A 12346-nucleotide genomic window follows, 5' to 3' on the forward strand; every position below is an offset into this window, starting at 1 on the left:
TCTTATGCTTTTTACAGCTTGAACTATAAGGTTGATGACTAGAACATACTCACCGAAGAAGCAAAGCAATTTTAGCTCTGCCAATCTGAGCTAACGTTTCATACTTTTAATCCCCACATTTTCAATTAAGAGATGGATGCAGCACATTCATCCATAAACAAAAAGGAATAAAAGTAATTTCTTTAATGTACACCTGGGAAAGACAACTGTAATCTAGATTTGTAGATTCAAACATATTGCAATTTAATTATCAGAGCAATTTAGAGCTACTATGAACATGATGGGGAGGGGAAAAGTTGTTTCATTTTTTGTTTGTTTTAAATCACAGTGTTCCATATTTTTTCAAAGACTGAAATCATGTCATTTGGCACAGTTTTGTTAATTATAAAGGTGGCTCACCAATCTCAGATAACCTAGTAGAGCCAAGAAGGTGATTAAGTTTTGTAAAAATAGGTATGATGACTTCAGAGATTAATTTTTTGTCACATTACCTAGAAAAATGAGAAAGAACAAATTTTCTTTAAAAACAATGCAAGGCAAAAATTAACTGTTCGGTATCTCAATTAAAAAATCCTTTGTAGTGTTCTGAGAATAAGATCCAGGGTTTCACCCATATTAACATTTTTTTACCAAGATAATATATGAACAAAGAATATTGAGAAAAAGATCCAGGGTTCTACCCATACTTCATTTAATTCATATAAAGACTACTAGAAGTGAAATGGACTACCTGAATAAACCTAGAACCCTCAGCAAAAAACTAAACTTAAGATGTTAAAGTAAAACTTTGCTCCAAAAATACTAAATAAGTTTCCTGCTTGTCTCCTCCCAGCCCCCAACTCTTGAAGTGACTGTGGACGTCAATAAATAAAAGCAATTTTATGGGGACCTCCCCGGTGGTGCAGTGGTTAAGAATCCACCTGCCAATGCAGGGGACACGGGTTCAATCCCTTGTCTGGGAAGATTGCAAATGAGCAACTAAGCCCATGTGCCACAACTACTGAGCCTGAGCTCTAGAGCTCGCGTGCAGCAACTACTGAAGCCCACGCGCCTAGAGCCTGTGCTCCACAACAAGAGAAGCCACTGCAGTGAGAAGCCCCTGCACCCATATGGAATCTAAAAAAAATGGTTCTGAAGAATCTAGGGGCAGGACAGGAATAAAGACGCAGACATAGAGAATGGACTTGAGGACACGGGGAGGGGGAAGGGTACGCTGGCACGAAGTGAGAGAGTGGCACTGACATATATACACTACCAAATTCAAAACAGATAGCTAGTGGGAAGCAGCCGCATAGCACAGGGAGACCAGCTCAGTGCTTTGTGACCACCTAGGGGGGTGGGATAGGGAGGGTGGGAGGGAGATACAAGAGGGAGGGTATATGGGGATATATGTATACGTATAGCTGATTCACTTTGTTATACAGCAGGAACTAACACAACAATGTAAAGCAATTATACTCCAGTAAAGATGTTAAAAAAAAAGGGGGTAGGGAGGACTGACTAAATTGAGATATTTAATAGCTATTGTAAAATATGTGTGCTATTTTCCTTGCAGTAAAAAAATAATAAATTTAATTTAATTTAAAAAATGTTAAGAAAATAAAAAGAAGCAGCCCGCGCACCGCAACGAAGAGTAGTCCCCACTTGGCGCAACTAGAGAAAGCCCGTGCACAGCAATGAAGGCCCAACACAGCCAAAAAAAAAGCCATTTTATGGACACAAATAACTTCCCTTACTTAAAAGGAAGGAAAAAGAAACGGGTCAAAGCCAAGTCCACACTGGTATTTGAAACAGTTCTATGCTTCTACTTTTTATTCCTGGTAAATTTACTTCAGAGGGACCAAGTAAGTTGTCTTATAACAGGTATGAACCCAAGTAAACAGAATATAGATATACAAGTTCGACAGAGAATTGTCTGCTAAATCTTTACATTCAGAGGATCAGATCATAAGTAATAATTTACAATCAGATCCATAAGTAATAATTTAATTTTTAATTAATAATTTAATTTTGAGCTGCTGTCAAAGCATGCTTATTCCTGGAAAAAAGAGTTGATCTTATTGACTGACATTCTGGTATACTTTAGGGTTAATTAAATAATCAATGAGGCAAAGTAGCCAATGTGCTATCAGATACAATTTTTCTATAGGATTATACTTCAAAATGATTTTATACTCAAACCAACCAGTTAAGTGAATAAAGTCAGAGAAGTTGGTAGCTCCTGTATAAACCCTAACATCTTTTAGGAAGATTTAAAAATCCAATCATGACTGGATTGACTTTGTAATTTATGATCTGTTAGGCTAAAGCTGTGGAATTAATTCAAGAATTATACATTACCAAGTACATAAAGATGTTGGTTTTAAATGTTATTTTTGCATAAGTTTACTTACCGCCATATAAGCATTTGTTCCAACATACGTCTTGGCTATAGAATTCACCAGCTATGAGACAAAACAGTCTGTCAGAACAATATAAAGATAATGTGGAAATAAAATGGGCAATTATTCCTCATTTAACTTACAATCATCATTTCTATAAATCAACTAAAAATTATATAAAAAGGAAATTTATCTACAAAGGCATTAAAAATGATTACATCTCTTTTCTTTTGAATGTGATTTCCAACTTAAACAAGCATAGAATTACAGTTTATAGCAGATAACCTTAAATAATTCACTTAAGCAGGATGCTTATCGCTTTAGTACCCCAAACCCGCCTGATTGTACAAAGTCAATTTGAAGTAGAATTTGAACACACTCATTTTTTAGTCAGATGGTCAAGATGTGAATGAAGCCTCATGCATTACTAGAATGAAACGAACACTAAATACGCTGGAGGGATAACAGACTTTGACAACTCATAATACAATGATGACCTTCGCTTTGGTCTTCGTGTTTGGCTGGGAGTAAAGGTGGCTGCAATTCAAATCAACATCACAGCACGCTCATGGGTCACTATCACCAGGGTTCTCAGGGGAGGCCCAAAATGGAAATTAATTAAAATTTGTGCTGCACATTGTAATGGCCCTCCACCATTGTTGCTCCCAATATTAATTTTTATTGTGGGCCAGTTGGGCTCCCCAGGCACAGCTCCCACTCTGCCCTCCCTTTTGTCTGGCCAAAACGCTTTCATATCAAAGCTGCATATCAATGAAGTTTGCTATTCGTAAGTAGTAATTACAATATCAGCAGTTTTTACTGTCATTAAACAATGAACAATCATATTCTGATGAAGGAAACTCGCTCAGAGATTAAAAATGAATAACACAATCCCAGCCAACGAGAAGATGCAGACTTCTGTTTGTCTGGCAGCTAGGTGATTTTTCAATCCAGAGAGTAGAATGAAAATAGAAAGTGGATGTTACAGAGAAGAAAGCAGATCGGCAGGAAAATGAGACCTACCTGAGTGCTAACTCCAAAATCACACAGCTTGACTTGTCCTCTTGTGTTTACTAGCATATTAGAGGGCTTCACATCTAAAAAGGGACCAGAAAAATCCATGTCACTAATTCCATATCTATAGTGCTTGTTCTAAAAAAAGCACACATGCACACCATACCATATTGCAGAATTGACATCATCTGTTCAACCTAGAATTCTAACCACAAATTTAACGCAAAGCATTTTACCTGGAGGCAAAATGTAAGGTCCTAACTCCCTCACTTCCAACCATTTCTGGTTTCTATAGAAGCAAGGGTTTATTTACTTCATGTGAAAGTCAAATAAAATCTTGGCTTCCAACAACAGTAAATACACCCAATATCCTACTCCAGCTTTCAGGAAAAGTAGCTAAGAAAATGTAACCTTCCTGCAAAGAATTTGTACAGAAAGGCTTAGTTCTGCTCTCAAAGTGAAACTGCTCCTCCCACCTAAGGAGCAGTAAGGCCAAAGGGAAGCCAGCAAGGAAAAAAATCATTCATATGTTTGCTGGTAACAGGTGATATCTGGTTGAAACAACGAGAACATGAATGCAGTTCTGCTATTTCCTGGTTTTACGTGCTACTTCAGATAATCCTCAGAAACTGATCTAAAAGATGTGTAAATGTGTGTGCATGCGTGCACCTATGAGTCTTTGTTTCATTTATCCTTCTCTTCCCTTACATCATTTCGACTGCTGTTAGAGTTAACAAAAGAACTGGCACAGCTTTTGCCAAGGCAGTCCGCTAAATAATGACACAAAGCGTTTCTGTGAAGCATCGTCAGTGACAACAATGGGCCTTTCAGGAATTCAAGGAGCCCACAAAAACCATCCAAGCAGGATAAGAGCACACCACTTTTGATGGTACAGAAGAGCATCTGCTTCAATGCTTCATCTTCAGTGGCGAAAGTGGTCAAGAACAGACAACTTGTTATATTTAATACAGCATATAACCTTAATTACCCCAAAACTAAAGACTCATAATTTTTATGTAACATCTAAAAAAAATCTGTGAGTTAATCTCACTCCGTCCCTCCACCCTGCAAAAAGTATCTTACCAAAAGTAGGTACTTAACTCAAACTTCAAGTTCAAACTCAGTAACCAACGATTATTGAACCCTACCTACCATATGACAGGCAACATGACAGGCATTTTCTCATACATGTGCTCATTTGGTGTTGCCTGACGGACACTAGAATGTAAACTCCACGAAGGCAGGGACTTTGTCTCTTTTATTGACTACTATATTCCAGTCCCTGAAGAGTGCCAGGCATACAGTATATGCTTAGTGAGTATTTGTTAATAGATGAGAATAAGTTAATGGAAACCACGAACACACAGTATTATTTTGTTGATGACACTGTTGTGATCAGGGGTTAGCTGTAGACCACGTCTCTGTAGCATGCCCTTTCAGGTAAGACACACTATATACTTCCTTTAGGGGGGCTTTCTCTTTGAATACAGGTCAGTATGCCCAGGCAGGTGTAAGCTTTTTCAACCAACTGGTCTCTCTGCCTCCAGTTTTCCCCAATTTCAATATAAACCTTATACCACCATCATATTAAATATACTTTCACTCTATCACTTCTCTCCTTGAGGAGGAAGTAAAATATTCCCTGACCTCCCCCGCCAACCCCAGTGTGAACTTCTTAAGAATAGGGTTGTGCTTTCAAATATGCCTCAATAGTTTGCACAAAAAATATACATCATAGACAGCCACAGTAGACACTCAATAAATGTGTGCCGAACTGACAGAAATGTTAGGCTCTACAAAGCCTGGTCTTATTTTCCAAACCTAATTCTCATTATAAGCCCTCAACTCTGAATATTTTTCTTTTGGACAATCTTCTCTTTTATATACTGATACCCTTAAACCATTCTTAAGCCATACATCAGATGGAGATAGATAAAGAACAAATATTCTGAGCTCCTGGAAGGAGCTACATGGAAATCACAAGGTATGGTAAAAAGAACAAATTCTTAGCTTTAATGAGACACATATTTGACTTAAGTGGATCAACAGAGAAAGAATAAAACAACAAAATTTCTAGATTATATTCTAAAAGGCAAGGTGTAAATAAGAACTTTATGGCATTTTCAGCTCCCCAACATCTTTTTTTACTTACATGTAATCCTACTGCATGACTTTGCACATTCACCTTTCAGCCTAGCTTTCAGGAATACTTTGTGTGTGAAAGCAGTAGACATACAGCCATCCTCAAAACAACCTTTGTATTCTGACTAGACTGTTTTAGTCATTGTCTCAAAATAAACAAATCCAAAACACCCCATTACTAAGCCTTTGTTCATGCTGTGTCCCTGACCCCAAACCACCTGGGTTTAAAAACCCTTCCTTGATATTTTTTGACTGAATCCTGCTCATCCTTCAACTCAAGCACCCCATCTCCCTGTTGCCATACCTACTCAGGCCATCAAAATCGCTGCTTCCTTTGAACTGCTAAAGCATTTACTGTCTGTACCATTTGGAACTGAGCATGCGACATTTTTTTACTAGTAATTACCACATTTACTGTTACAGGTATCACCAAGTAATAAGTTCACAGGGTAGGAATATGCCTTATACATTTTTGTATGTATCCTGTTGGAGCGTATTATCTTTGCTCACTGGTAGATGGCTTTCTAAACAATATACTAAATTTGCTAATATAAGTGTTCCAAACCCAGCAACATCATTTGAACATAAAAGACCCCTTTAAACAAAATCAATGGATTCAGGCTAGAAGACAGAAGACTTGGATTTTAGTCTTTTGGGCCCTGCCACAAATTTGGCATATGACTTTGGACTAGGCATGTAACATTTTAGTTTTCACCTCTGTAGGGAGATAATAAAAGTCACTGTATCAATCTTTAAAAATTGTGGGGATTAGATGAGATAATGAATGTAAAATACCTTTTAAACTGTCAAACACTCTATAAATATATTATTATTATCCATTGGCAATCAACCAAGCAATGTAAAGTGTTATACTTTGTTATGTTCAGAAAATAATTTCTGTACTACTGCAATAAATTTAGGCTGTATTTGGGTAAAATACTAGTTAAAAGAAAATAATTTCAAAAGTCCAGTAAGTAGAATGATAAAACCAATTCAATGTTTATGAGGGGGCATTATCTGCCAGACTGTATGTACTCATTCACCGACAAGCCCACTGAGCTGGTCTCCCTATGTTTACACTTGCTCTACTAGAGTCTGTCTTGAACACAGCAGCTAAAGTGCCCTCTTTAAAACCTAAATCAAACCATTGTCATTTCTCTGCCTAAAACCTCCAAGGGCCTCCCAACTCAATGCAAAATGCAGCCCTCATGAAGGTTTCTAAGGCCTTCTCCGAACTGCCCCCCTACTACCTCTGTACTCTTATCCTTCCTACTCCTCTCCCTGCCCACTCTGTTTCATCTCACTGGCCTTCTTGCCAGGCATGCTCCCTGCTTTGTGGTTCCATATAACTGGAATACTCTGCACCCATGTATACATGCATGGCCTGCTCCTTTACTTGTTTTTAGGTTTCTGCTCAAATGTTACCCGTTTAAGAGAAGCCTACCTCAACCACCCACTATGAACAGCAATATCTTCCCACCTCCAATATTCCCTTTCCCTCTTCCCTGTTTCAGTGCTCCTTGTAACACTTGGCACCATTGACACCCTATATTTGTACATGTATACATGTCCCTCTCAGTCCTCCCGTTTCAAAGGAAAGCTCCATGAATGCAGAGATGTGATCTGTTGTGTTCACTCCTATATCTAGAATAGTGCCTGGTATGGACTAGAAATGATATCTGTTGAACAAATGTTGGTGAATGAATATTTCCACTAAATAGATGGGCAAACATGTGCACCTGGAGAAGCATGAATTTGGCCTGAGAAGGAGCTCCATCTTTTCCCACTCAATGGCATATACTTCAGAATAAATACATTTCACTATTAATGAATACATTTGTGAATGATATTTTTCATTCTGAGAGGATCTATGGGCATTCAAAAATACTCACTCAACAAACATTCACTGATGCCTTAGCATGTGCCAGATAAGATAGTAGGTCTGTGGAGAGAAGCATGAGTAAGACCCACCTCTGCCCTTCAGGAGAGTGTAGACCAAGGAACTGCTGGTATATATTTTGACCAAAAATAGTGCACATGAGATTTCAGGATAATAACATTGCTTATGTACAATCTAAATGGGATTTGCTTCCTACAATAAAAACAATGAGAGTTATATAACTAAATAGCTCCCAAGCCTGGCTGTGCATTTAAAAACAAAAACCTTTTTTTGGTTTTACCTCAGATCTGCTGATTCAGAAACCAATCTAAAACAGTCAGGTCTTCAGGTCAGCACTTAGAAAAGACCAACATAATGGGCTGTTTTTCCCTCTGATTAAACTGCTGGCAAGTTCAGAATATCTGAAGAGAAATTTCATCTATTGTTTAACTTTACTTTTTAAAATCAATTTTATTCATTTAAAAAATCAATTTTATTGCAGTCATTTTGAATATATAGTTTAGTGACTTTGACATATACATCCATATACCCACACCACAATCAAGATATGAAACATTTATATCACCCCAAAAGGTTCCCTGTGCCCCTTTACAGTCAACTCCACCCTGACCTCTGGCAACTACTGATTGGTTTCTGTTATTTTTAGATGATTTTTGCCTTTTCTACATACATCATAAACCCCGCAGTATGTTGTTATAATTTTTGCTTTAAAAAGTCTGATGATTAGTTTGGATGGTACCTCTCTGTCACTAATATTTAAAATGGATATTTTGCAGACAGTACGCAGCTGGGTCTTTTTTCCGACCAGTTTTGACAATTTGTGCTCTTCACTGCAGTATTTAGACCATTCACATTTAACGTAATTAGTGATATGGCTGAGTTGAACTCTACCATCCTACTATTTGTCCCACCTCTTCTTAGTTCCTTTCTTCTTTCATTGCCTTCTTTTGGACTAGATGGGCTCTTTTTAGCATTCCATTGATCTCTACTATTGACTTCTAAGCCAGAAGTTGGCAAACTTTTTCTGTAAAGGACCAAACTTTTTCTGTGAAGGACCAAAGTAGTTACAACAAAAACCAAAACGTGGTTTTTGTTGTAACTACTCAATTTTGCCACTGTACTGCTGAAGCAATCACAGGCAATGTGGAAATAAATGGCATGGCTGTGTTCCAACAATCTTTGTTTACCAAAACAGGTAATGAGCCAAATTTGACCTGTGGGCTAAAATTTGCCAGCCCATTTGAAGGTTTTTTGTTTTTGCTTTTAATGGCTGTTCTAGGATTTACAATACGTTTAATGTTTCATTGTCTACTTTCAAATAATATTAGGGTATTTAATTTATAATGTAAGAATCTCAGAACAGTATGCTTCCATTTTCTTCCCTCCCATCCTCTGTGCTACTGTTATACATCTTTCCTCTACATATGTTATAATTGCCACAATATGGTGTCTTTATTTTTGCTTTAAATAATCATTAAAAAATATTTTTAAAATATATTTTATTGAAGTATAGTTGATTTACACTGCTAATTTCTGCTGTATGGCAAAATGATTCAGTTATACATATATATATATATATATATATATATATATATACACACACATTCTTTTTCATATTCTTTTCCATTATGGTTTATCACAGGATATTGAATATAGTTCCCTGTGCTACACAGTAGGACCTTGTTGTTTATCCATCCTATATATAATAGTTGACATCTGCTAATCCCAAACTCCCAATCCCTCCCTCCTCCTTGGAAACCACAAGTCTGTTGGTGAGGGTCAGTTCTTGATTTCCACACATTTCTGTCATTCCTGACTCCTGGACATATGCTGGCCTGAGAGCTACAGTGCTCAGAAGGGTATGTGACATCCTTGGGACCCCAGGACGCAATGAAGGACCCTGAGCCCCTTATGAGAGGTAGCATGGCAAGGCTGATGCCAATGTCAGCACTACATGCCCACAAACCTGTCAACTCAAGCACTTCCCGGGGAATGTGGGGTTGGGAGCAATGGCTTTGGAGCTAGAGCAAGTGTGTCAGCTGTTGTAGTGAGTGAGTCAGTATATGAATGAGGTTTAGATCAGTGCTCAGTGAGTGAAAAAAATTTAAAAGGTCTTTTATATATCTACATGTATACACTATTCCTGCTGCTATTTATTCCTTTGTGTAGATCTAACAATCTATCTGGTATCATTTTCCTTCTGTCTAAACAACTTCCTTAACACTTTTTACAACGCTGGTCTATTGGCAATAAATTCTCTCTGCTTTGTTTGCCTTAAAAAGTCTTTATTTAGCTGTTATTTTGGAAAAATATATTTACCAGACCTAGAATTCTGGATTTAAAGGTTTTTTGTTTTTCTCAACATTTTAACAATGTCTTCCCGTTATCTTCTGGTTTGCGTAGCTTCTGACAAGAAGTCTGCTGTCATTCTTATTTTTGTTCCTCTCTATTTAATGTATTATGTTTATTCTGAATATTTTAAAGATTTAAAAAATCACTGGCTTTACATTTTTAATTTTGATGTACTTTGGTATGGTTTTGTGTATATCATGGTTAGAGTTTGTTAGGCCTCCTAGATCTCTGGGTTTATGGGTTTCATCAAATTTGGAAAGTTTGGGAGCACTATTTCTTCAAATTACTTTTTGTTCCCTTTTCTTTCTCCTTTCCTTCTGAGACTCGAGTTACATATATATCCTAGACTTCCTGATACTGTCTCAAATGTCACTGAGGCTGTGCTCATCTTTTTAGTCTTTTTTTTTTTACAGTAATTTTAGATAACTTCTATATCTCTAACATCAAGATCACAAATCATTTCTTCTGTGGTGTCAAATCTGTTAATTCCATCAAGTGAAATTTTTACTTCAGATATTTTATTTTTCATATCTAGAAGTTCGACTTGGTTCTTTTTTCTGTCTTCTATCTCTCTCCTCGTCATGCTCATGTTTCCCATTAAATCCTTGAGTATATTTATCATAACTGTTCTAAAGTCCTTGTCTGCCAATGGGAGAGTCCCATTTCTATTGACTGATTGTTCTCCTGCTAATGGTCTTTCATCCATTATCGGAAGAAAAAAATTGTTTTCACATACTGATGTTTATTTAGATGCCATGTATTCTGAATCTTATATTGCTGAGCGAATTTGCTGTAATCCTTTAAAGAGTGCTAAACTTGATACTGGCAGGTAGTTAACTTACTTGAAGATAGATCATTTTGAGGCTTATTTTGGAACGTTTATTTATGGAAAGCCAGAGCAATCCCTACTCTAGGGCTAGTTTAGCCCCTCTATTAAAACATGACCCTTCTAAAGTCTCTCCTGAATGCTCCAATGTATCCAAAAAGGTCTCTCTACTCTGGCTGGTTAGAATTTTTAAAATTCCCAACCTTGTGTAAGCTTTGGGAATTGTTTAGCTTACAGATCCCCAGAAATTTTCATTCCCAAACTAGCTTTGTAAGATTTCACCCTACAAAAGCAGAGGTTGATATTCGGCCAAAAATTCAAGGAGAGTCTCACACAAGTTCTTGAGCTCTTTCTTTTTGCACAGTTCCTGCATCTCTAGCACTCTGCTCTGTAAATTTTAGCCATTTTAAAGCCTTCTTGACAGCCAAACTCTGTCTCTTCAGCTCAGTAAGATCTTTGGGCTCTGACTGGTTCCCCTTCCTTATGCTGCAGTCTGGAAATTGTCTCCAGGCTTAAAACTTGGGTGATCATAGGGCTCCCCTCATCTGTTTCCCTTCTCTTCAGGATCACAGTCCTGCACTGCTTGTTATCTAATACCTGAAAACAGATGTTTCATAAATTTTTTCTAGCTTCCTAGTTGTTTTTGGTGGAGGTTCCACAGCAGCATTTCCTTCCTGGGTAGAAGTGGAACTATCCCTTTATTTTAAAATTCTTGTTTTTTTTGTCCTTTGTTCACTGTTTACACCTCATATTGTAAGCTGCCTCAAATCCTTTTTTGAAATAAATAGGATATAATAATTAAGACTTTATTTAGTTAAACTAAATCTGAACTCATGTGACAGAATTTGAAGCAGATGGAATCCTTTTAAATGTTGGAATGAGGATAGTTCCTCTGACTTAAGTATCACTTTATCGGAATAAAATACTCCACCTTATATCTGAGTTATCAACAATCCTATTATACAGCCACCGAACTTATCACTTCCATGTTTTCATTTAAAACATGGAAATTCTATAATTCTCAAGAACAGCTCCAGGAATACTAAAATGATTTTTGTTGCTTTTTTTTTTTTTTTTTGGTTTGTTTTCAACTTCATTCCAAGCCAGAAACAAGAGAACAGATTAGGCAAGAAAGATTACTTTTAAGAAGACTTATATCTATGCTTATTTTAATGCAATCTCAAGTTACGGAAAACAAACAGCAACTGAGAGCATACAGCTTTCCATTCAGCTCACTTAAAAACATCATAGCCATTCTTCTGTAAGCGAAGCACAGAAAAGATGAGTCATTAAAGTGACTGATTATAAATGGCAATCATCAGGGCAGATGTAAGTCATTTTGGTTTAATCAGGCCATTAATTATTACGGTTTATCAATTAGTTTTACTGAAGGCAAGGGGGCTTAAACGAATAGTAGGGCATTGATTTTAACTGAGACATTTTCTAAAAGAAAATACAAATGAGGTGTGTAGAATCTGAAATTACATACAAGTCCTTTTCATACCAGTAAAAAGAAATAAGCTTCATCTAATGTAAACCATAAGCCTTTAGTGAAAAACCAAATTAACACTAATCCCTTTGCATTATACATAAAATAACATGTTTTAGTGTTCCCTAATTTGAGGTTTGCTTTGTCCTGGCCAAGAGGTCAATATCATGTTGGAGAAAGTGAAATGAAGGTGCAATGTAAAGTGACCCATTTTTAATATTAGGTATTTCCTATCCTCTTTC

At 36.9% G+C, this 12346-nt stretch overlaps 1 protein-coding gene across 5 annotated transcripts in view; it reads right to left on the reverse strand.

Moving 5' to 3' along the window:
- Positions 1–12346, reverse strand: part of MAP2K5 (mitogen-activated protein kinase kinase 5) — a 268367-nt gene that overhangs the window by 110188 nt on the left and 145833 nt on the right. For all 5 annotated transcript variants that reach the window (XM_089907071.1, XM_022579868.3, XM_022579867.2 and 2 more), the window contains 2 exons: positions 3405–3478; positions 2394–2444 (listed from right to left, as the gene is read on the reverse strand). In XM_089907071.1, the coding sequence (XP_089763197.1) occupies positions 2394–2444; positions 3405–3478 (125 nt within the window). The remainder of the gene's footprint in view (positions 1–2393; positions 2445–3404; positions 3479–12346) is intronic.

Source organism: Delphinapterus leucas, chromosome 2 (genome assembly GCF_059928025.1).
Source record: "Delphinapterus leucas isolate spDelLeu-1000000601 "Yukka" chromosome 2, BTC_Dleu_Yukka2, whole genome shotgun sequence".
NCBI classification, from domain to species: domain Eukaryota; kingdom Metazoa; phylum Chordata; class Mammalia; order Artiodactyla; family Monodontidae; genus Delphinapterus; species Delphinapterus leucas.